Source organism: Bubalus bubalis, chromosome 4, assembly GCF_019923935.1.
Source record: "Bubalus bubalis isolate 160015118507 breed Murrah chromosome 4, NDDB_SH_1, whole genome shotgun sequence".
NCBI classification, from domain to species: Eukaryota; Metazoa; Chordata; class Mammalia; order Artiodactyla; family Bovidae; genus Bubalus; species Bubalus bubalis.
This window is the reverse complement of record NC_059160.1, coordinates 148,271,753-148,298,218: the sequence shown is the minus strand read 5'-3', so window position 1 is coordinate 148,298,218 and position 26,466 is coordinate 148,271,753. Positions and strand designations below refer to the sequence as shown.

Below are 26,466 nucleotides of genomic sequence, written 5' to 3'. Positions count from 1 at the left end.
TTGTTTCCTTGATTTCTCTTTCTGATTTTTCATTATTAATATATAGGAATTCCAGGGATTTATGCATATTAATTTTATATCCTGTGACTTTACTATATTCATTGATTAGTTCTAATAGTTTTCTGATGGTATCTTTAGGGTTTTCTATGTAGAGAATCATGTCATCTGCAAACAGTGAGAGTTTTACTTCTTTTCCAATCTGGATTCCTTTTATTTTTCTTCTCTGATTGCTGTGGCTAAGACTTCCAAAACTATGTTGAATAATAGTAGTGAGAGTGGGTATCCTTGTCTTGTTCCTGATTTTAGAAGAAATGCTTTCAGTTTTTCACCATTGAGGATATTTGCTGTGGGTTTGTTGTATATGGGCTTTGTTATATTGAGTTCTGTTCCTTCTGGTGTTGAATTTTGTCAAAGGCTTTCTCTGCATCTATTGAAATGATCGTAAGATTTTTGTCTTTCAATTTGTTAATATGGTATATCATATTTATTTGCATATTGAAGAATATTTGCATCCCTGGGATAAAGCTAACTTATTCATGATGTATGATCTTTTAAGAGTATTATTGAATTCTGTTCACTAGAATTTTTTTGAGGACTTCTGCATCCAGGTTCATCATTGCTTTTGGCCTGTAATTTTCTTTTCTTGTGACATCTTTGTCTGGTTTTGGTGTCAGGGTGATGGTGGCCTTATAGAATGAATTTGGGAGTTTTCCTTCCTCTGCATTTTTCTGGAAGAGTTTGAGCAGGGTAAGTGTTAGCTCTTCTCTAAACTTATGGTAGAATTCACCTATGAAGCCATCTCGCCCTGGGCTTTTGTTTGTTGGAGATTTTTTATTTCAGTTTTGAGTTCCATGCTTGTGATTGATCTGTCCATGTTTTATTTCTTCCTGGTTCAGGTTTGGAAGGTTATACTTTTCTAAGAATTTGTCCATTACTTCCACGTTGTCCATTTATTGGCATATAGTTGCTCATAGTAGTCTCTTAGGATCCTTTGTATTTCTGTGTTGTCTGTTGTAACTTCTCCTTTTTCATTTCTGATTTTATTGATTTGGGTTTTGATTTTTAATCCCTTTTTTTCTTGATGAGTCTGGTTAACGGTTTGTCAATTTTATCTTCTTAAAGGACCAGCTTTGCTATAGTCTTTCATTTCTTTTTCACTTATTTCTGCTCTGACCTTTATGATTTCTTTCCTTCTACTAACTTTGGGTTGGTTTTTTGTTGTTGTTGTTCTTTTTCTAGTTGCTTTAGGTGTAAGTTTAGGTTGTGTGTTTGATGTCTCTCTTGTTTCTTGAGGTAGACTTATATTGCTGTAAACTTCCCTCTTCACGCTGCTTTTACTGCATCCCATAGATTTTGAGTTGTCATGGTTTCATTGTCATTTGTTTTTAGGCATATTTTGATTTCCTTTTTGATTTCTTTAGTTATCTCATGGTTATTCAGAAGTGTATTGTTTAGCAACTATGTGTTTGTGTTTTTTAGTGTTTCCTATAGTTGGTATCTGGATGGCATCACTGACTCGATGGACATGAGTCTGAGTGAACTCTGGGAGTTGGTGATGGACAGGGAGGCCTGGCGTGCTGCAATTCATGGGGCCCGACTGAGTTGGACATGACTGAGCGACTTAACTGAACTGAACTGATAGTTGATATCTAATCTTACAGTGTTATGATCAGAAAAGATGCTTGAAATGATTTCAATTTTAAATAAATTTACCAAGGCTTGATTTGAGGCCCAGAATGTGGTCTGTCCTGGAGAATGTTCCATGTGCACTTGGGAAAATAGTGTAATCTATTGTTTTTGGATGAAATGCCCTGTAGATATCATTTAGGTCCAATGGGTACAATGTATCATTTAAAACCTGTGTTTACTTATTAATTTTTTGTCTGGATGATCTTTTCATTGGTGTGAGTGGGATATTAAAATCCCCCACTATTATTGTGTTACTCTTTGTTAGCATTTGCCTTATGTTTTGAGGTGCTCTTGTGTTGAGTGCATATGTGTTTATCATCATTATGTCTTCTTGAATTAATCCCCTGATCATTATGTAGTGTCCTTCTTTGTCCCTTCTAACGTTCTTTATTTTAAAGTCTATTTTGTCTGGTATGAGCGTTGCTATTACCTCTTTCTTTTGGTCTCTGTTTGCATGGAATATCTTTTTCCAGTCCCTCACTTTCAGTTGGTTCATGTCCCTAGGTTTGAGGTGGATCTCTAGTAGACAGTATATATAGGGGTCTTGTTTTGGTATACATTCAGCCAATCTGTGTCTTTTGGTTGGAGCATTTAGCTCATTTACATTCAGGGTGACTATTGATGAGTGTGATCCTGTTACCATTTACTTGATTGTTTTGGGTTTGTTTTTATAGGTCTTTTCTGTGTTTCTTGTCTAGAGAAGTTCCTTTAGCATTTGTTGAAGGGCTGGTTTGGTGGTGCTGAATTCTCTTAGCTTTTGCTTGTCTGTAAAGCTTTTGATTTCTCCTTTGAATGATTCTTACTGGATAGACTAATCTCAGTTGTAGGTTTTTGCTTTTTATCACTTTAAATATATCCTGGTATTCCGTTCTGGCTTATATGAAAGTGAAAGTCACTCAGTCATGTCCGGCTCTTTGTGACCCCATGGACTATACAGTCCATGGAATTCTTCAGGCCAGAATACTGGAGTAGGTAAACTTTCCTTTGTCCAGGGAATTGTCCCAATCCAGAGATTGAACCCAGGTCTCCTGCATTGAATGCGGATTTTTTTACCAGCTGAGCCACAAGGGAAAGCCAGGAATACTGGAGTGGGTAGCCTATCCCTTCTCCAGGGGATCTTCCTGACCCAGGAATTGAACCAGGATCTCTTGCATTGCAGGTGGATTCTTTACCACTAGTTTGTTTAAAGATCAGCTGTTAGCCTTATGGGGATCCCCTGGTATGTTATTGTTGCTTTTCCCTTTCTGCTTTTAATATTTGCTCTCTGTGTTTAATTGTTGTTAGTTCGATTAACATGTGTCTTGTAGTGTTTCTCCTTGGGTTTGTCTTGTATGGGACTCTCTGGGCTTCCTGGTCTTGGGTGGCTATTTCGTTCCCTATTTCTTTTTTTTTTTGATAGTAGCCAATCTAGTGCATGTGAGGTGGTATCTCACTGCAGTTTTGCATTTTCCTAATCACTGATGTTGAGCATCTTTTCATGTACTTATTAGCAGCCATCTGTATGTCTTTGAAGAAGTATCTGTTCAAGTCCTTTGCCTATTATTTAATTGGGTTACTCATTTTTTTGTTGTTGAGTTTTAGAGATTCTCTATATATAATGCCTTATGAGACACATGATTTACAAATATTTTCTCCTGTTCTGTGGGTTGCCTTTTTACTCCACTGATAACTGTATTTTGTATCCAAATTTTAAATTTTTACGAAGTCCAGGTTTTTTTTTTTTTTCTTCTGTTGCCTGTGCCTTTAGGGTCGTATACAAGAAATCATTGCCCAATCCAGTGTTATGAAGCTTTTGTCCTATGGTTTCTTTTAAGAGTTTTACTGTTTTAGATCTTATATTTAGGTCCTTGATTTATTTAGAGTTAATTTTTACATGTGGTATTTGGTAAGGGTTCAGCTTCATTCTTTGCATGTAAATATTTGGTTTTCCTGGCACCATTTGTTGAAAAGATCGTCATTTTCCCGTTGAATGGTCTTGCCATGCTTGTCAGAAATCATTTAACAATATATACAAGGGTTTATTTCTGGCTCTCTATTGCATTGGTCTCTAAGTCTGTTTTTATGCTGGTCTATAAATTGGTTTTTTATACACTACTTTATTATTGTAGCTTTGTATAAAGTTTTGAAATCAGGAAATATGAGTTTTCCAGTTTTGTTCTTTTTTAGGATTGCTTTGACTATTCTGGGTTCCTTGAGATTCTGTATGAATTCTATGATGGAGTTTTCTATTTCTGTCTTTTGCATTGAATCTGCAGGTCACTTTGGGTAGTACTGACATTTTAATAATGTTGTCTTCCAATCCATGAACATGGCATGTGTTTTTCATTTATTCATGTTGTCTTTCAGTAGCTTTTGTAGTTTTCACTGTATGTCTTTCACCTCCTTGGTTAAGTTAATTCCTAAGTACTTTATGCTTAAATTTGTTTTTGTAATTTTTTATATTGTTCATTATTGGTACATAGAAATGCAACTTATTTTTGTGTGTTTTCTTTACATCCTGCAACTTGGCTGAATTCATTTATTAGTCCTAACAAGTGTTTTTGCAGGAGCATTCTTAGGATTTTCTAGTATAAGATAAGTTATCTGTGGGGAGTGTCCTGGCCGTCCAGGGGCTAGGACTCTGAGCTTTCATTGATAAGGGCGCAGGTTCAATCCTTGGTTGGGGAACTAAAATCCCACAAACTGTGTGGTGTGGCAAAAACAAAAAACTGTATCTGCAAATAGAGATCATTTTACTTCTTCCTTTCCAATTTGGGTACCTTTATGCTTGTTCTTGCCTATTTGCTCTGGCTAGAACTTCAAGGACTAAGTTGAATACAGTGGCAAAAGTGGGCATCCTTGTTCTCATTCTCAAAGGAGAAGCTTTCAGTCTTTTACCATTGAGTGGGTTTTTCAAATATATCTTTTATTATGTTAAAGTATGGATAGTTAAACTTCTATTCCTAGTTTGTTGAGTGGTTTTTTTTTCATTATGAAAGAATACTGAATTTTGTCAGTTGCTTTTTTTTTTGCATCAGTTGAAATGATCATATGTATGTTTTTTCCCCTTTATTCCATTAATGCGGTGTGTTATATTGATCAATATTCATATGTTGAAATATCCTTGCATTACAGGAGTAAGTTCCACTTGGTCATGGTGTGTAACCATGTAATCATGGTGTATAATCATATGCTGCTGGATTCTGTTTGCTAGCATTTTTTAAAAAATTATTTATTTATTTGGCTTTGCTAGATCTGAGTTGCAGCACATGGGCTCTTTAGTTGTGGCATGTGGGATCTAGTTCCCTGACCAGGGGTTGAATCTGGGACTCCTGCATTAGGGGGGCAGAGTTGTAACCAGCGTACCATCAGGGAAGTCCCTGTTTATTAGTATTTTGTTGAAAATTTTTGCATCAGTGTTCATAAGTGATGTTGGTCTGTAGTTTTCTTGTAGTGTCTTTTTCTGGCTTTGGTATGAGGATGATTCTGGCCTCATAGAATGAGATAAGTGTTCTTTCCTGTCTTTTTGAAAAGTTTGAGAAGGGTTGGTATTAGTTTTTTTTTTTTTTTTCATGTTTGATAGAACTCTCCAATGAAGCTAATAGTCTTCCAATCCATGAACATGGCACGTGTTTTCCATTTATTTGTGTTAATAACAGAGCTTTTCTTTTGTCAGAAGACTGTTGATAACTGATTCAGTTTCCTTACTCAGATCAGTTCAGTGCAGTTACTCAGTCGTGTCCGACTCTTTGCAACCCCATGAACTGCAGCATGCCAGGCCTCCCTGTCCATCACCAGCTGCCGGAGTTTACCCAAACCCATGTCCATTGAGTCGGTGATGCCATCCAACCATCTCATCCTCTCTCGTCCCCTTCTCCTGCCCTCAATCTTTCCCAGCATCATGAGTCAGCTCTTCGCATCAGCAGTTTCCTTACTAGTTAAAGGTCTATTCAGATTTTCTATTTTTTGGTAGGTTTTGTGTTTTTATGGATTTGTCCATTTCATCTAGGTTATTCAGTTTGTTGGTGTACAATTTTTCATAGAATTCTTATAATCCTTTGTTTTTCTATAGAATCAGTAGAAGTATCCCCACTTTCATTTCTAATTTTAGTTATTTGGCTTTTTTTTCTTGATCCATGTAGCTAAAAGATTGTCAGTTTTATTGACAAAATTCTTTTTAGAGAACCAACTTTTGGTTTCATTAATTTTATCTGTTATTTTCCATTCTGTGCTTCAATATTTTCTTTCTTCTGCTAGCTTTGGGTTGTTTGTTCTTGTTTTTCTAGTTTCTTAAGTTGTAAAATTAGGCTGTTGATTTGAGATCTTTTTTTTAATGTAAGAGTTATAACTATAAATTTCACCCTTAGCACTGCCTTCATTGTGTCCTGTAAGTTTTGGTATGTTGTAATTTCATTTTCTTTTGTCTTTTAAGTATTTTCTAATTTTCCCTGTGATTTCTTTTCTTTTCTTTCTTTTTTTTTTTTCTGTTAGCTGTTAGAGTGTGGAGTGTGTTGTTTAATTTTTGCAAAGTTTGAAATTTTCCAGTTTTACTTGTGTTACTGATATCTGCCTTCACATGATAGTTTACTAATGCCATCTGTCATACTCTGTGAATATACCATTACTATCTTCTTGTCCTTATCAGTTGGAAAAATAAAATATGTTACCTCTGTCTTCATACTGAAATTGACTTTCTCAGTAAGAAAATACAGTGGGTTGAATGACTTAAGATGTTTTTCTTGCTTATCTTTCTAAATTTGGATTGAAGTAGCAAGTGGAAAAACTAACCATGGCGTTCCATTAAACTGTAATGTAATTCCATTAAGTTGGATTTCCAAAAAAGTATACATTTGCACATTTTATTTTCTGTTTCTGCTGTTACAACACTTGTGATAAGATCATAGCCTTGTTTTTTAATTTGCTTCTGGTTTAAAACATAATTTGTTTAATAGATATAAGCCATTTAGTATCTATTTAATATCTATTTAACATAATAACCATTGTGTATAAGTATTAGAGATGCAATAATGAATAACACTGCTTTTGCCCTTAGGGTACTTAAATTCTTATGCTATGGTATGATGAATGCCTAGGTGGAGATAACTTAGGAGACCATGGAGCACATAGACAGAAATCTAATTCTGAACTTGATAAATGAGAGGTGTAAAGTGAGACTTCCTGGAAGACAGAATATGTTAAAAAATTTGAGAAATAATGGACAAGGAATTAGCCAGGAAATAGGGGGTATGAAAAAAGTATTCCAAACAGAACATGTATATAGGCCACAGAGGAGAGAACGTTTAAATCAGATAGCTAACAAGTAGTTTGTTTAAGAGCTAAGTGCATGAACTAGGGGCACGGGATGGTGTGAGAATAGTGAGAGATGAGGCTATATAGGTAAAGCTGAAGCCATCTCTTGAGGAACTTTGTAAGTTATGTAGAGAAGTTTGAACCATTCTGAGTATAATGTGTAGTTATTGAAAAGTTTTAAACAGGGAAATTATATGATTTTCATTTTAGAGATATCATTCTGGCTACAGAATGGTTTGAGACCCAAAGGTAGAGACAAAGAAATCAGGGAGGAGGCTGTTGTAAAAATTTAAGAGATGACAGTGGTAGCTTAGGTTATTCCCAATTTTTGCAGGGCCAAAGTTCCAACAAACATTTTCTTTATGTTTTCTTGTGTCCATTGCACACATGCAAGAGTTTCTCTATGATATAAGATTCTCAGACTTTACTAGATGTAGCCAGATTGTTCTCCAGAGCAGATGTACCCAATTACAGTAATATTCCCTCCAGCAATGTATGAGAGTTCTCATTTCTTAATGTTCTTGCTGACACTTAGTTTTGTCAGACTTAAAATTGTAGCAGTTGAGATGTGAAGCCTTAAGGATGAGGACTGGAGGGAAGGATGATTTGCCTTTTTAAATTGCCTCACCCCCCACAAATCAGAGAAATGCTTTTTTCAGTGGATTTATATTGATGTGATGTTACTTCTTGATTAATTTTGTCTGTCTCCTTTTTGAGCCTACCTTTTGAAATGCTTTCTTGATATTTTAATATAAAATCTGATAAGTTATATGTATTTTGGCGATGATGATGGCTTTACAGTTCATATGGACTGTTCCTTTAGTTTCAGGTTGTTCCTAACCCTAACTTGTTTAATAAATTCATAGCTTCCAGAGATATTACACTTTTTGGGGGGAGGTGGTAAAGTAGAAAAGAATGGTGGTATCGCTTTGATAGGCAAAGGGGACAACAGGGAGCTAATGCCCTCAAAACTCCATGTCCTCTACACTTTTTTTGGTATAGAATATGTCATATATAAAATCTGAGTTACTTCAGGTAGAAGTTGAATGTTCTTATTGGTCATTTGCATCATTATCTTGGTGAACTGATAAGCTTACTACACCAAGCAGTAGATTCTCTGTACATCTCTGGAGTGCTCTCAGCTGTGAGTGTACCATATTGCCTCTGATACAAGACATCAGCTTCCCAGGTATGTGCATTTTGAATGTGTTTGTTCCTTACAAATCAAGTTTTTATCCAGTAAGTATTTCTATAAAGTCTAAGAATTTTAAAATTAAATCTTGCAGTTTAAGGGTGAGCCAAACATTTCTAAGTAAATTTTCCTATACTGTCTACTGTCACATATTATTATAGTTTATACTGTGATAATAAATTTAAAGGACTTTTGTGTTTTAACTGTAAACTTGGGTTACTACATTCAGTTTTTTTAATTGGAAGATAATTGCTTTACAATGTTGTGATAGTTTCTGCTGCACAACATTGTGAATCATATATGAGTATCCATATAGCGCCTCCCGCTTTAGTCTCCCCACCCCCCACTCCTCTAGGTCATCACAGAGCACTGAACCAAGCTCCCCTGTATTATAGGGCAGCTTCCCACTAGTTAACTATTTTACACGTGGTAGTGTATATATATGTCAGTGCTACTCTCTCAGTTCATCCTGTCCTCTCCTTCACTGCATTCAATTTGAGATGCTAATGTCAATCATCTGTGCCATTTGCTTTGAACCGAAAGAATTTGCCTTTTTTTGTCATCAAATTCTTAACTATTCATGCTTTGTATGAATGCTTTTTATGGTTTTTTTCTGCCAACATCACTTCCCTTATGTCATTTTATTTGTCTTCTTGTCCATTACTTTTTCTTCTCATGTTCTCTACTTCGGAAGCAGTCTTCCCTTTCAAATGCTACATCACTTCTCTTTCATTTTAATTTTCTTTAATACAGTTCCCAGACATTTTGCCTTTGATAATTGTGAATAGATCAATAGGTAAGATAACCAGAGATACTTTACCAGGGCAGAAGAGCTCAAGATCCTCTACTGTCTCCATTATGCTTTCAAATAACATTGCTAGGATATAAGGTCACATGTAAAATTTTACTGGTGCTGTCTGCATTTATTAAAAGCATACTGTCCTCTTGTGTCTTTTGTGTGTCCCTGAGAAAAGACATTCTTAATTTCTGCATTGTAAAGCTTGTCTTAGAACTGTATTCCAGTTCTTGTAACTGAAAAATTACAGTCAAAATTTAGTATGTTTCTTTTGTTTCTGAGATTGCATCATGTTAAACTATTAATAAGTTAGTTTGTTGGTATCCTTTTCTAGATTAGAGTGTGAAGTAGAGAGTAATTGTCACAATATGGATCTTTATCTTCATTTTAGTAGTACACTGATAATCATTTATGGACTTCCCAGGTGGCACAGTGGTAAAGAATCCACCTGCCTATGCAGGAGATGGAAGAGACTTGAGTTTGATTCCTAGGTTGGGAAGATGTCCTGGAGGAGGAAATGGCAACCCACTCTAGTATTCCTGCCTGGAAAACTCCATGGACAGAGAAGCCTGGTGGGCTATAGAGTTGCAACCCAACTCTCCATTGGGTTGCAGAGTCAGACATGACTGAGGGACTGAGCATGCAAGCATGATAATCAGTTACTGTCCATAAATGACTAATAGGAGGCAAAAAAAAAAAAAATATATATATATATAGTAAATGGAGGTAGTTGTATGATTTGAATGTTTGATTGTATTGGTCCATGTGATCCTCCTGTACATATACTTCCGTATTAGGACTCTGCTTTGTACTGAAATCTAACATCCTCAGACCAGAGCATGTTATCCCCTAGACAGAATCACTAGCAAAATGTGTCCTAGATTTTATTTCTTCTTAATTTTTCATGAACCTTTTCTGCTAGCACTGAAAAAAAAATGTTGACATCATTGGGTAGGTTAGAGCTAAGTCTGATTTTAGCCAATATACTGATTTGTTGAAGTATATTCAATCAGAAGTTTTTAAGGAAAACCCCATTGTGTTCCTTTTTCTGTTTCCTTTGTGCTTTCATCAGACATATAGGCATGTGTTTCTTTTGGTTAAATACCTTGAAGTGAATTGGTTGGGTTGCATGGTAGGTATATATCTGATTTTTAAAGTAAAATAATTGGTATATATTTGATTTTTAAGAAACTACCAGATGGTTGTACCATTTTGTACTCTTGTCATTAGTATATGAGCATTTCAGTACCTCCACGTACTTGCAAACGCTTGTGAATAAGTCCTTTAAATATGTTCTTTGTTAAAATTGCTTTGGCTATTCTAGATTCTTTGAATTTCCAAATAAATCTTAGAATTTCCTTGGTAGCTTCTACAAAAATGCCTGTAGGAGTTTTAATTAGGCTTATTTTGAATCTTGGGGAGAATTTGGGCAACATTGTCATTTTAACAAGACAATTTTCTAATCCATGGACATGCTGTATCTTTTTGTTTTGATATAGGAAGTAAGATATTTTGACATTAACATTAAACCACTGAGAGCTTCACATTTATTGTTTGAACATTGGTATCAAAAGTTGGAAAATATACCCCTCCTTTTCTTTCTCCCCTTCCTTTTTCTTCTTTTTCTATATCTTTTTCGCTAAAAGCAAATTTATCACAGGATTTTTTTTTTTTTTTAAGATTTATTTACTTGGCTGTGGTGGGTCTTTGTTGCTGCACATGGGCTTTCTCTAGCTGTGGTGAGCAGGGTCTAGTCGTTGTTTGGTACACAGGCTTCTCACTGCAGTGGCTTCTCTTGTTGCGGAGCATAGGTTCTAGGGGCGTGGGCTCAGAAGTTGCAGCTCACAGGCTCTAGAGCATAGGCTCGGGAGTTGTGGTGCATGGGCTTGGTTGCTCTGCGTCTTGTGGGATCATCCTGGACCAGGGATCGAACCAGTGTTCCTTGCATTGAACCCGTGTCCCTTGCATTGCAAGGCAGATTCTTAACTACTGGACCACCAGGAAAGCCCCACAGGCTCAGTTTTTAATTTATATCCTATCTTTGTCCTCTTCTATTATTAAAAAATTTAATGTTTTTATTTAAAAGAGGCACCCAGATTTTTAAAAAATTGAGATGTGATTGACATATAACTTTGTGTTAGTTTTGTGTGCGCAGTATGACTTGGTGTGTATGTGTTGCGAGATGATCACCACAATATGTTTAGTTAACACGCACCATCACATCACATCACATAGTTACAAAAATTTTTTTCTTTTAAAATATATCTACTCTTGCAGCAACTTTAAATATATAGTACAGTATTATTAACTACAGTTAACATGCTGTACATTACATCCCCAGGACTTATCATATAATTGGGAGTTTGTACCTTTTGACCACCATCACCATGTCTCTCGTATCTCTCGTATTTTTTTTTAGTTATGCAGAACTTTTTTTTATTCATTCAAAATCCAAACTGTCTTAATAAGATCCACTTACAGAAGTTCTACTATCATTCTGTACTTCCCAACCTGTTGCTTTCTTCTTCCTATATGAACTACCACTTGATTAGGCTTTTCATTTCCACTGTTTCTTCTTTAAAATATAAGCAAATGTGTGTATATATTCCTATTTCCTCTCAGCTTCAGCAGAGAAGGCAGCATAGTATACTTTCTGTATTTTGGTATTTTAATTTATTGATAATGCTCTAGATATTACCTCATATGCTATGTAGAAATCCTCATTTCTTTTTATAGCTACCTGTTACTCTGTTTTGTGAATTTACTCTAGTTTATTTAACTGGGGCCCCATTGATACGGACACTTGTTTTGTTTGTACTCTTTTACTGTTATAATATTGCCAATAACCTTGTGCATATTTTTTTTTTTTTTTTTTTTTGCCAATTGATCTTTGGGATATTTTTTCTAGAAATGATGCCACTGATTCAGAGTAGATGTATAGGACATTTTGCTAATATTGTTCCAATTTCCCTCCATAGTGGTTCTGTCATTTTTTTCTACCAGTGATACATGAGAGTGCCTATTCACCACAGCATCACAAAAAAAATTTCAGACTTTGAAATTTTTGCCAATCTGATAGCTCACTTTTCTTTAAGTGTATACCAATTTCTGTATCTTTTTTTTTTTTTTTTTGGTACCTCAGACTTTTCTTTTGGAATTATTTTCCTCCTCCTCTTTGAAACAAATCCTTGAGAATCCCTTGCATGTACTTTGGCTTAGGAGTCTCTGTGCTTCCTGAATCTTTGGTTTCATGCATTCTAATTCTAGAAAATTGTTCACTGTTATTTCTATAAATAGTGCCTTTTCCACATTCTGTTGTCTTCCTGGTTTTTCTTCCTTATCTTTTAACTAGCACTTTATATATATTCCTCCTCTGTGCTGCATTCTGAGTAGTTTATCCTATGGTAATTTATTCAGTTCTCTCTTCTAGGTATGTTATTCTCTTTTTTTGTTGTGTCTAACTTGCTGTTTGACCTGAGCAATACATGTTTGTCTCTTTGATAATATTTATAATTTCTGGAAGTTCTATTTTTTCTCCTACTCACATCTGCCTGGTCTTTTTAGGGTATCTTACATGTTCATATTTTCTTTTTTTTTTTTTAGAAATTCTTTAAACATTTTAATTATAGTTATTTTGTATTCTTAATCTGATAACATCTGAATATATTGGGTGATATCTGATACTGTTTTTGAATAGTTTCTGCTGATTTTGCTCATAGTGGCTTGTTTTATCGTGTGCTTTGCGATTTTGAATTGTGTGCATTTCTTCAGATTGTGTGTGGGAATATTGCAAAACCTGAGGTGGGGCTGTGTTTTGCAGAGTATAAATGTTGCTTCTGCCACATGTCCTTTGACCTTACCAGCCTCCAACCACTTTAAGTTAAATTCTTGGCTTTGGTTTCCCAGACCATGGAGATAGCGTATATTTGAAATCGAAACCTCCCAGAAGGCATGCCTGTGGAATTCTTAAGAGATTGTTTTCTTACCTACAGTGCAGGATGAGAAAAATAAGTTTTTTTGTTGTTTCTCTTTGCCAGCTGACAAATTTTTTTTTTTGACACATTTTTTAAGTGAAGATGTAGTTTTTCAAGGGTCTGTTCTGTCATTTTGCATGGGCCTGAGGCTTTATCTCCTATCCCTTTCTTTTAAAAAAATTTTATTTATTTGACTGTGCTGGGTCTTCATTTCTGTGCAGGCTTTTCTTTAGTTATGGCAAGCAGGGCTTCTCTCCAATTGCGGTACACTGGCTTCTCATTGAGGTGGCTTCTCCTATTGTGGAGCACAGGCTCTAGAGCACTGGGGCTTCAGTAGTTGGAGCACGTGGGCACAATAGTTGTGGCTTGCAGACTGTAGAGCACAGACTCCGTTGTGGCATACAGGCTTAGTTGTCCCTCGGCATGTGGGATCTTCCTGGACCAGGGATCAAACCCATGTCTCCCACATTGGCAGGCAGAGTCTTTACCACTGAGCCATTAGGGAAGCCCTCTTTATCCCTTTCTTGATGGTTAAAAATCATGCTTCTAGTTTTCTCATCTGATGACTGCCTCTGGAGGAGGTGCAGCTTCATCCTCCACTTACCTCTCTAGGTTTCAAGTTCCTTTTTGGTTTTGACCTCAAAAAATTTGCTTAATTCCTGTGAATCTGGCCATGGTACAAATAGATAAATGGATAACTTACATTTTATCCAGCATTTCTAGGTAGAATAGTTAATCCTTCAAAAATGCTGGTGTTGCAGCTGCTGAGCTCCTGAGCAGTCGAAAATCTGCATGTAAATTTTGACTCTCCCTAGACTTAACTACTAATAGTCTACTATTGATCAGAAGCCTTACTGATACTTTAAACAGTTGCTTATTAACACAATTCATATGTTGTATGTATCGTATGCTACATTTTTACAATACAGTAAGCTAGAGAAAAGAAAATGTTATTTAGAGAAGCATAAGGAAGATAAAATACATTTATAATACATATATGTATTTATTGAAAAAAATGCCCATATAAGTGGACCCATGCAATGCAAACTTTGTTGTTCAAGGATCACCTGTGTTTTTATATCAGAAGCAGTTCCCTTCCCCACCCCACCCCCAGAATATGTGGTCCAGATGTAATTTTCTCACTATTGCTTACTTAACATGCTATAAACAAAGAACAGCATAACATACTCAGGCTCTTAAAGTCTCTACTTAACTCATCTGATTTACTGTTTATAAAATGGAATGTTACATGGTTGCTATCATTCAGAGAATATTTTTTACATTTATATCTTTCTGTAGTTCTTTATCTTTTCCTTATTCTTATAAAAGTAATGGTGATTGTACAACATCTGAAACATAATTAGTCAATAGTAAAAAGACAACCAAGTTTTTAAATGGACAAAGGGTTTGAACAGACATTTTTCTGAAGATGATATATAGATGGATAATAGGGATGTAGAAACATGTTCAACATCATCATTAGAGAAATAAAATTTAAAAACCACAATGAAATGCTACTTCATATCCTCAGTGGCTATAATAAAAAAGATGAGCAGTAGCAAGTATTGGTGAGAATGTAGAGAAATTGGAACCCTCATACATTGATTTATGTATGAGCATACACACAAGATTGTAAAATTGTAAAATGGTGCAGCCACTTTGGAAAACAGTTTGGCAGTTTCTGAACATGGTAAGCTTAGTGTTGCCACAAGACCCAGCGATTTCACTGCTGTGTATGTACTCAAGAGTAACGAAAAAATATTTCCACACTAAAACTTGTACATGAATGTTTATAGTAACATTATTCATAGAAGTCAGAAAAGTAGAAACAATTCAAATGTCTATCAACTGATGAGCAAAATGTAGTCTGTCCTACAGTGGAGTGGGCTGGTATTTGGCAATAAAAAGAACCTTGAAAACATTATGCTGAGTAAAGCAGTCCAGTCACAAAAGACTACCTGTCGTCCAATTCCATTTATGTGCAATAGCCAGAATAGACAAGTAGATACAGAAAGTAGATTAGTGGTATCTAGGGATAGGGCAGGAAAGGGGAGATATAATGGGTAGTGACTGCTTATGGTTACAGCGTTTCTTTTTGGGGTAATGAAAATGTTCTAAAATCCTATCATGGTGATGGTTGTACAGCTCTGTGAATATAGTGAAAACTGTTGAATTCTTTAACTGGGTGAACTTTATGGTATGTAAATTACATATCATTAATATTTTTGAAAAGGGGAATGGTAGGGGAAGGAGTCAATAGGTTTGTCTCTCTTCCATGTATCCCTTTATCCTAAGTTGTTGGTTAAGAGTTACATATATCTCATATGGTGATTCCCAATGTGTTGGAAAATTGCATACTTCAGTTTACTTGGTGCATTTTTTTGGTGTGATGACTGATAATTGAAATCGTGGATTCTCTAGGTCTCACATCACCTATTAGCTGAGTGATCCTTGCCATGTTTCATTACCGTGTACTTTGTTCCTTTGCTTATAAACCTAGGGTAATTCCTACTTTTCCTACCTCAGAAGGTTGTTGTGAGGTTCAAATGAGAGTGAGATAGTACTTTGAAAGCCATATAGTCCTAAATAAACATAATAGTATTAAGATTCCTGAAGTTCTCTGTATTTTCTTTCCATAGGAGTAAAACACAAATCTTTTCTAACAGTTGAGGACTGTTTTGAGTTGGGCAAAGTGGCCTACACAGAAGCAGATTATTACCATACAGAGCTGTGGATGGAACAAGCACTGAGGCAGCTGGATGAAGGCGAGGTTTCTACCGTTGATAAAGTCTCTGTTCTGGATTATTTGAGCTATGCAGTATACCAGCAGGGAGACCTGGATAAGGCGCTTTTGCTCACAAAGAAGCTTCTTGAACTAGGTATGTTAATTTGGCCTAATTCAAGGTTAAGGATATATTGGGGGATATATAGATATACTAATTATAATTATGTGTGAGTATGTATATTTGTCATACAGTTTTGGTACTTTTGGTCACAAGTCAAGAGCTCATCTGTCAGACATACTTTATCTTTCTGTTTATCCTCTAAATAAATGGCAACTGATCTTTCTCACCTATAAGAGTAGCTGTGTTTCTCTGCTCTGTACTTCTTAGGAACTCCAAAATTGAATCGAACATAGCTAACTCAGTCAAAACTGTTTATTTGCCATGTTGCCATATTAAATATTAACCAGTATCCTTTGAAGGAAATTTTTGGTTTAGTGAATTTCCTATTTGGAAATAGTGATTTGAAATGTCAGCCTAAATAAAAAGGTAAAATGAAGCAAACTCATAATTTTCAAAAAGATGAGTTTATTCAGGAATAGCAGAGGAACTGCATTTGGGACATGCAAGCTGTAGGAAGCTACAGGTACATCCGTTGAGGGTTTGGAGTAGGGCAGGGAATATAAAGAGGTGAGAGTTCAGTTAGAGTTTGTTGAAATCAGAAACAAATGGGGACCAGCATTGAACATTCCCTAGGCAGACAAAACCCTCCAGTCATACAAACAAAGCTCAGTTTAGCTTACTTTGTAAGACCATCTCAAACTGAGTCATTTCTTGTTCATGCCCCTGGAAACTGTAAGCAGAATTTCCCAAGATTGATAAGAGGCAACCCCTGACCAATTCCCTGAAATTTAAGAACATTCCAGTATTATCAGTTTTCTGAAAATCAGGCATTTATGGGAAATCAGTCTCTCAGTCTTTAAGTTTTGTGTTCCTGAGGGCACATGCATGAGATTTTCCATTTAATATCTTCTAGTTCCATCGGAGATTGAAATTATTTCACAGAAATAAATAGAATGAAAATATATTTGATTGCCGTATTTAAATATTAGGAAAATATGATATGAAGATTTTACCACTGGTATTTTTAACAGGGATGTAGTGTTTCTCTAAGTATGATCCAGAGGCCAATAATCAGAATTACTTGGGTGCTTATTAGAAATGAAAATTCCTGATCTCACCCCAAACCTACTGACTTAGAATCTGTGGTGGTGGAATTGTATGCTAAAAAAAGTCATGTGGCCTTTGGTATATAATGAAGCTTTAAAACTTAAATTCTTTTTATGAATAGGTAAATATGTGTATGTTAGGAGAGTTGAACAATTCAAAAGGATTGGTCATCTGAAAATAAGCTTTTGAAATTAGGTTATTTCTTAGTTGAATGAATTGATAAATTGAGATATTCAGTTAGCCCTTTTCCCCCAGTATTTTAAGTGATTTTTTTCCTCCTGACTTAAAAATACTTCTTTCATTTTAGAAAAAATTTTAAAAGTAGAAGAAGATACAGAAGAGTCACCATAAACCAATCACCCAGAGACACCAATTTTTTTGTTTCCTTGTAGCATACCCTCTTCTCCCCCCATTTTTCCATTTCTTTTGCAAAATTAGCCTCATATTCTGTACATCACAACATAAGCAATTTCTCAAAGACAAGAAGTATTTTACAAATCTAAGGCTGGATTTTTTTAAAACACTTCAATTGACGTCACAAGTGAACTTTCTGTGCCCTAGTCTGTCTTTTTCATTTGTGTGTGTGTGTGTGTGTGTGTGTGTGTGTGTGGGCGTGAGGAGGGGGGGCGGTGGTTTATATTTTTTTTCTCCCAGATGGGTGGAGTAGTCCTCCTTCCTGCTACTAAAAGATAGCTAAAAATTATGACTAGCAATTCTGAGGCAGTTAGTGGATTCTGGCTTATTTAAAAATTATATTTTTAGTTTCTCTTTTCTGTTTCATGTAGAATTTTGGGACTGAAATGCACTCAGCCCTCAGAAGTAGACTGTGTTCGGCATTTATAATATTATCTGTGGTAAAGGTTACCTTTGAACTGTATACCCTGTCTTCCCCATGGTCATTACATTTCAATCTCAGAAAAATCTTTTCTGTTGCTTAAAATAAGTTTAATCAGTAGTACTTTAAAATTCATTTGACATCAAATTGATCATAGTTCCTTTGGCTGCTGAGTAACTTGTCACATGGAACATTCTCAAAGTAAAAGCAATAATTACTACTTTGAAATAGATGGCTGATTCCATCTCCAGAACTCTCTTTATATAGGGCGCCTGTACATCTTGATTTGCTTGGGGCAGTACTGATTTACACCTGTTGTTTTGGTATAATAATTTTCATTAATGCCTCCTTTCACTCTCATAAAGCAACCTGGTTTGGAAAGTAAATTACATGTTCCTCCACTGGTATCTTATGCTCATGCTTGAACAACTGTAAACTCATGAACATGCTTTCTTTCTTTTGTAATAGATCCTGAACATCAGAGAGCTAACGGTAACTTAAAATACTTTGAGTATATAATGGCTAAAGAAAAAGATGCCAATAAGTCTTCTTCAGATGACCAGTCTGATCAGAAAACCACACTGAAGAAAAAAGGTGCTGCTGTGGATTACCTGCCAGAGAGACAGAAGTACGAAATGCTGTGCCGTGGGGAGGGTATCAAAATGGTAAAGTGGAAAAGCCAATTGTGTGTGTGTGAATGTGCATGTGTGTGTGTACGTAGTTCTGGAGAGATGCAGAATTCTTTTAAACTTTTGTGGTAAAAATTAGAATTATTCCTAAAGTATTACGTTATGTCACATCACTTTATTGTTGGGGTTGCACTTAATGTGTTCCAACTTCTAGTAAAATAGCTTTAAAATAAAACTTGTGACTCATATACCATTACATGCATTTTTGGTAATTATTACCCTTTTCATAGATTAGAAGAGGCTTTTTAAGGTGAAGGATCAGATTATTTAAGAGAAGTGATACAGTTTTTTCTTATATCTTAATGCAAAAGAGATTTCATCAGTCTTACATAGAAATAATATATCATTCTAACTTAACCTATGAAATGATGGATTTATCTATACAGTGATATCTTGTGGTTTTGCTCCTAGTCAGCCTTGACAAGACTGCCTAATGTAATGTTTTAGTCTATTTAAGAAATATTAAAAATGCATAAAGACTTTAAATAGATTTTGGCTTTATAACATTTATTTTTTAAAATACTAAAATGTGTCTGTAAATATCCCTTTGTTTATTGTATATCTATATTAATATATTTATACTCAGTTTACCAGAATACTAAAAAGGTAATAGGCCAAAAATAATACAGTTCAAGCCTTGGGAACATAGGTTTCTTTGTTCAGCTTTAGGACTTTTCAGATCCTTTTTATGATGACTGTGAGTATGATATACTTTGTTTCTCAACCTTAATTGATCATAGAACCCTTTTTAAAGGAGTATCATGTGGTACTAGTGTTCAGTTGAATGCTGGTGTATGAGGCAGGATTTAGTGAATTTTTGGAGTAATTTTAAGTGAAAGCATTTGAATAGTGTTTAACTTTTCTCTACTACTGATAAACTTAGGCTGGGTTTTATGTTTTGATATTGATGACTTCCTGATATTTGGTGATTTACTGTTGACAGCCTAACCTCTACCAGCAAATAAGTAGATCTTATCTATGTTGACACTTTGATAAGTTCATGGATTCCCAGAGAACATGAACATTGATAAGTTCATGGATTCCCAGAAAACTTTTGCTTTGATCTAATGAGTAAATACAAATTAGACTCATGAAACATTTTTTTTTTAATTTCACATCTAAATATTTTAGTGTATATCATTTAAAGATAAGGACTTTTAAATGACCACAATACCATTATGATAGTTCCAGTATCGTAAGTAGTTAGTAGTTCCATAATATCATTAAGTACCTAGTCAGTGTTCAGATTTCCAGTAGTGAGCAGATATTTTTTACTGCCCTTAGAAACTCTTAAATAAGAGAGCAAAATAGAACTATAGGTTTATAACAGAAGTCTGTTAATTTGCCCGTTTGTTGATTGACACACATGTAAACTCAGCTCAAAATCAAAAGAGCATCCTTTTTCTCAGAATAGTTAAATTGGTCTTATTATCATATAAAACATATATTTAAAACCTTGGATTTGATTCTTGGTAAATAAAGAACAAGAATAAACATAAATCACTATTAGTTCTACTTCATAATATGAAATACTTGTTTAATCAAGAGAAGAATCAGCAATGGCATAACATTGGATTGGCCAAAACATCCATGCGGGGTGTTTTTATCTTTTTGGCCAACCCCATATTTAGTTAATGTGATACATAGGTGATTGAAAAGTACATTTGTTGATTTTTGCTGACCTGCTACTAAAAGCACCTGGCTTCTTTGTTTAATAACTAATTTTCTCTTTTTCAGAGCTACTGTTTTTCATCGTAAAAAAAAAAAAATCACTTAAACTTTTTAAAATTAGGAGGTACTTGGGAAAACCTGGTTAGGTTTTTTTCTTTAAGAAACTTTTCTGGGTTTTTCCCAGTTACTTTCTGAAGTTTGGAGCAGGGCTGGTCATTCATTTCATATTTCTATAATCATTTTATTATTTTTTTCATATTTACAAGGCCTGAACTTTATTTTGATGAGAGAAGGGTTAAAGAGAAACCTCACCATCTCTTCCAGAAAAGAATCATTAATAAAACTTTTAAAATTCTGAAGGTCCTGTTTGATGCAGAATATTTGCAGAGTACTATTTCTTTTGCATGTTCTTCCTCAAGTACTCTGTCTATACACCAGCATGATTATTGCTTCTTATCTTCATAGGAACAAGCATTAAAATATTATTACTCTAATATATTTATAATTGTTTAAACTTTTTGTTCAGACTCCTCGGAGACAGAAAAAACTCTTCTGTCGCTACCATGATGGAAACAGGAATCCTAAATTTATTCTGGCTCCAGCCAAACAGGAGGATGAGTGGGACAAGCCTCGTATTATCCGCTTCCATGATATTATTTCTGATGCAGAAATTGAAATTGTTAAAGATCTAGCCAAACCAAGGGTAAATAATTTTTTTCTTTTTTTCTCTCCTCAATTTACTTGTGTTTCAGCTTTTCCTTTGCAAGATTATAAAAATGATAATTGACATGACAATAACCCCATAGATAGTTTTAGATATTATTGTTGAAAACTAATGGAATTAACTAAGCTCTATTTATACCAATTTTTCTCTTTTTATTATCAACACATATTACATACCTTGTATGTAACGTTGCAACTAGGTTTTAAGCATTGAATTATGAAAATCATAGGTGATATTTTTATTCACACTTAACAGATTTGTGTTTCAGCATCTTCCTGAAAAAATTTCTGTGTACTTTGGAGCCCTTTAATCTCTGAGATTGATCAGAGGCCAACTTTTTATATATAACTTCTATAGTTTTATCTGAAATAATACTTGAAGTATTTTTATTCCTGTCTAGGTACATTATTACTTGGAGGATATCATTGGGCACGAACATCTTGCTAATCTGAAATAATGACATCATCGTTTTCTGGCTTCAACCTACATCATTTATCTTAAGAAAGAATTTATTATAAACACAATCCTATAAGCTTTAGTGTTTAGCATAGAAATTAATCTTTGGTGAGCAAGAATGACCTTTATGCTCTTGCCTTTTTCCCCATCAGCTTGTTCTTAAAATCTGTTTGGTCTTATTGACAGCAAAATACAAACTATGATCATTTTCATAAAGAGACTGTTAAGTAAACACTAGAAATATTTTTGCTCACTTACTATACAGGAACCGGAAATTTTTTTCTGTAAAGGTCCAGATAGTAAATCTTTTTAGGTTTTGCAGGCTGTACAGTCTGTTATAACTACTCACCTCTGCTCTTGTAATGCAAAAGCAGTCATAGAAAATACATAAATGAGTATGGCTATATTACAGTAAAACTTTTATTTCTAGAAGCAAGTAGCTGGATGAATTCAGCCCATGGACCATAGTTTGCTCTTCCTTGTCTGGATTTCTATACTGCAGAATAAACTTGAAATCAGAATGTTTGTTGCTGTTAAGTTTTACTACTTTTGAAAATGGGTACGTTTTGTTTTTTTATTAAAGATTATGAGCTTCTCTGGTGGCTCAGAGGGTAAAGAATTTGGCTGCAATGCAGGAGACTCAGATTCAATCCCTGGGCTGAGAAGATCTCCTGGAGAAGGGCATGGCAACCCACTCCAGTATTTTAAATGAAAAGACTTATCTAATTTGTATGGGTGTTGTCCAAGGGAGCTCTTATAAATCTTTTAAACAGATAAAAGATAGTGATGTCATATTCTGTCTTTTTTAGTCTGTTATTTGTGTCAGTAAACCAAAATTATTGTGGTAGAATATTAGAAATTCATTTCTGCTTGGAGACTGTCTTATATCTCTGAGTTTGGAGACCTCAGTCTTAAAAGGGATGCCTCAATTAGATTATTTGATCAAAAAATACAATGACAAGGAAAGTTTTATATTCTTGTTAACCTCCAAACCATCTTTCATTTTTAGAAAAAAAGTTTAAAATCATTATCTTGGCTGCCATCTCTTTCTGTGTTTTTTTAAAAAAATAACATTTATGAGTTCTTTTCATCAATCTTTGTGCTCAGTCTAAGATTATTTCACTGTTTATTTGAAATATATGAGCAAATATCTTGAAGGAAGAGAAGATTGACCTTGAAACTGATTTTTTCTTTTTAATTTATTTTTTTATTGAAGGATAATTGCTTTACAGAATTTTGTTATTTTCTGTCAAACCTCAACATGCATCAGCCATAGGTATACATATATGCCCTCCCTTTGGAACCTCCTTCCCATCTCCCACACCATCTCACCCCTCTAGACTGATACAGAGCCCCTATTTGAGTTTCCTGAGCCATACAACAAATTCCCTTTGGCTATCTATTTTACATATGGTCATGTAAGTTTCTTCCATACGTCTCATCCTCTCCTCCCATCTCCCCATGTTCATAAGTCTGTTCTCTATTGAGAATAGAGTCTGTTCATAAGTCTGTTTCTCCATTGCTGCCCTGTAAATAAATTCTTCAGAACCATTTTTATAGATTCCATATATATGCGTTAGAATATGATATTTATCTTTCTCTTTCTGACTCACTTCACACTGTATAATAGGTTCTAGGTTCATCCATCTCATCAGATCTGACTCAAATGTGTTCCTTTTTATGGATGAGTAATATTCCATTGTGTATATGTACCACAACTTCTTTATCCATTCATCTGTCAATGGTTGCTTCCATGTTCTAGCTATTGTAAATAGTGCTGCAATGAACAATGGGATACATGTGTCTTTTTCAGTTTTGGTTTCCTCAGGGTATATGCCTAGGATTGGGATTGCTGGGTCATATGGGTGGTTTTATTCCTAGTTTTTTAAGGAATCTCCATACCATCTTCCATAGTGGCTGTATCAATTTATATTCCCACCAACAGTGCAAGAACATTCCCTTTTCTCCACACCCTCTCCAGCATTTATTGTTTGTAGACTTTTTGATGATGGCCATTCTGACCTGTGTGAGGTGATATCTCATCATACGACTGAGCGACTGAACTGAACTGAATAATGAGTGATGTTGAACATCTTTTCATGTGTTTGTTAGCCATCTGTATGTCATCTTTGGAGAAATGTCTGTTTAGGTCTTTTTCCCACTTTTTGATTGGGTTGTTTGTTTTTCTGGCATTGAGTTGTATGAGCTGCTTGTATATTTTGGAAATTAATCCTTCATCAGGATTAATTTGCTATTATTTTCTCCTATTCTGAGGGTTGTTGTTTTACCTTGCTTATAGTTTCCTTTGCTGTGCAAAAGCTTTTAAGTTTAATCAGGTCCCACTTGTTTACTTTTGTTTTTATTTCCTTTCCTCTAGGAGGTGGGTCATAGAGGATCTTGCTTTTTTATGTCATTGAGTGTTCTGCCTATGTTTTCCTCTAAGTTTTATAGTTTCTGGTCTTACATAAAGGTCTTTAATCCATTTTGAGTTTATCTTTGTGTATGGTGTTAGGAAGTGTTCTAATTTCATTCTTTTACATGTAGCTGTCCCCTTTTCCCAGCACCATTTGTTGAAGAGGCCGTCTTTGCCCCATTGTATATTCGTGCCTCCTTTGTCAAAAATAAGGTACCCATAGGTGCATGGGTTTATTTCTGGGCTTTCTGTCTTGTTCCATTAGTCTGTATTTCTGTTTTTGTGCCAGTACCTTACTGTCTTGATGACTGTAGCTTTGTAGTATAATCTGAAGTCAGGAAGGTTGATTCCTCCAGCTCCATTCTTCTTTCTCAAGACTGCTTTGGCTATTCAGGGTCTTCTGTGTTTCCGTATGGATTGTGAAATTTTTTGTTCTAGTTTTGTTGGAAATGTCATTGATAATTTGATAGGGATCACATTGATTTTTGTAGATTGCATTTGGTAGTATAGTCATTTTCACAATATTGATTCTTCTTGCCCAGGAACATGGAATGTCTCTCCATCTGTTTATGTTGTCTTTCTTTCATCAGTGTCTTACAGTTTTCTGTGTACAGTTCTTTTGTCTCCTTCAGTTCAGTTCAGTTCAGTCACTCAGTTGTGTCCGACTCTTTGTGACCCCATGAATCGCAGCACGCCCAGGCCTCCCTCTCCATCACCAACTCCCGGAGTTCACTCAGACTCACGTCCATTGAGTCAGTGATGCCATCCAGCCATCTTATCCTCTGTTGTCCCCTTCTCCTCCTGCCCCCAATCCCTCCCAGCATCAGAGTCTTTTCCAACGAGTCAACTCTTCACATGAGGTGGCCCAAGTACTGGAGTTTCAGCTTCAGCATCATTCCCTCCAAAGAAATCCCAGGGCTGATCTCCTTCAGAATGGACTGGTTGGATCTCCTTGCAGTCCAAGGGACTCTCAAGAGTCTTCTCCAATACCACAGTTCAAAAGCATCAATTCTTCGGCGCTCAGCTTTCTTCACAGTCCAACTCTCACATCCATACATGACCACAGGAAAAACCATAGCCTTGACTAGATGGACCTTTGTTGGCAAAGTAATGTCTCTGCTTTTGAATATGCTATCTAGGTTGGTCATAACTTTCCTTCCAAGGAGTAAGCGTCTTTTAATTTCATGGCTGCAGTCAGCATCTGCAGTGATTTTGGAGCCCAGAAAAATAAAGTCTGACACTGTTTCCACTGTTTCCCCATCTATTTCCCATGAAGTGATGGGACCAGATGCCATGATCTTTGTTTTCTGAATGTTGAGCTTTAAGCCAACTTTTTTACTCTCCACTTTCACTTTCATCAAGAGGCTTTTGAGTTCCTCTTCACTTTCTGCCATAAGGGTGGTGTCATCTGCATATCTGAGGTTATTGATATTTCTCCCAGCAGTCTTGATTCCAGCTTGTGCTTCTTCCAGTCCAGCGTTTCTCAGGATGTACTCTGCATATAAGTTAAATAAGCAGGGTGATAATATACAGCCTTGACGTACTCCTTTTCCTATTTGGAACCAGTCTGTTGTTCCATGTTCAGTTCTAACTGTTACTTCCTGATCTGCATACAGATTTCTCAAGAGGCAGATCAGGTGATCTGGTATTCCTATCTCTTTCAGAATGTTCCACAGTTTATTGTGATCCACACAGTCAAAGGCTTTGGCATAGTCAATAAAACAGAAATAGATGTTTTTCTGGAACTCTCTTGCTTTTTCGATGATCCAGCGGATGTTGGCAATTTGATCTCTGGTTCCTCTGCCTTTTCAAAAACCAGCTTGAACATCAGTAAGCTCACGGTTCATGTATTGCTGAAGCCTGGCTTGGGGAATCTTGAGCATTACTTTACTAGCATGTGAGATGAGTGCAATTTTGCAGTAGTTTGAGCATTCTTTGGCATTGCCTTTCTTTGGGATTGGAATGAAAACGGACCTTTTCCAGTCCTGTGGCCACTGCTGAGTTTTCCAAATTTGCTGGCCTATTGAGTGCAGCACTTTCACAGCATCATCTTTCAGGATTTGAAATAGCTCAACTGGAATTCCATCACCTCCACTAGCTTTGTTTGTAGTGATGCTTTCTAAGGCCCACTTGACTTCACATTCCAGGATGTCTGGCTCTAGATGAGTGATCACACCATCGTGATTATCTGGGTCATGAAGATCTTTTTTGTACAGTTCTTCTGTGTATTCTTGTCACCTCTTCTTAATATCTTCTGCTTCTGTTAGGTCCATCCCATTTCTGTCCTTTATCGAGCCCTTCTTTGCATGAAATGTTCCCTTGGTATCTCTAATTTTCTTGAAGAGATCTCTAGTCTTTCCCATTCTGTTGTTTTCCTCTATTTCTTTGCATTGATTGCTGAGGAAGGCTTTCTTATCTCTTCTAGCTATTCTTTGGAACTCTGCATTCAGATGTTTATATCTTTCCTTTTCTCCTTTGCTTTTTGCTTCTCTTTTCACAGCGATTTGTAAGGCCTCCCCAGACAGCCATTTTGCTTTTTAGCATTTTTTCCATGGGGATGGTCTTGATCCCTGTCTCCTGTACAATGTCACGAACCTCATTCCATAGTTCATCAGGCACTCTATCTATCAGATCTAGGCCCTTAAATCTATTTCTCACTTTCACTGTATAATCATAAGGGATTTGATTAAGGTCATACCTGAATGGGGTAGTGGTTTTCCCTACTTTATTCAATTTAAGTCTGAATTTGGCAATAAGGAGTTCATGGTCTGAGCCACAGTCAGCT

The 26,466-nt window shown here is 35.6% G+C and overlaps 1 protein-coding gene across 2 annotated transcripts in view; it reads left to right on the top strand.

Moving 5' to 3' along the window:
• P4HA1 (prolyl 4-hydroxylase subunit alpha 1) overlaps positions 1-26,466 on the top strand; it is a 97,712-nt gene that overhangs the window by 38,303 nt on the left and 32,943 nt on the right. For both annotated transcript variants that reach the window (XM_006060593.4, XM_006060591.4), the window contains exons 6-8: positions 15,580-15,819; positions 18,197-18,393; positions 20,615-20,791. In XM_006060593.4, coding sequence (XP_006060655.1) covers positions 15,580-15,819; positions 18,197-18,393; positions 20,615-20,791 — 614 coding nt within the window. The remainder of the gene's footprint in view (positions 1-15,579; positions 15,820-18,196; positions 18,394-20,614; positions 20,792-26,466) is intronic.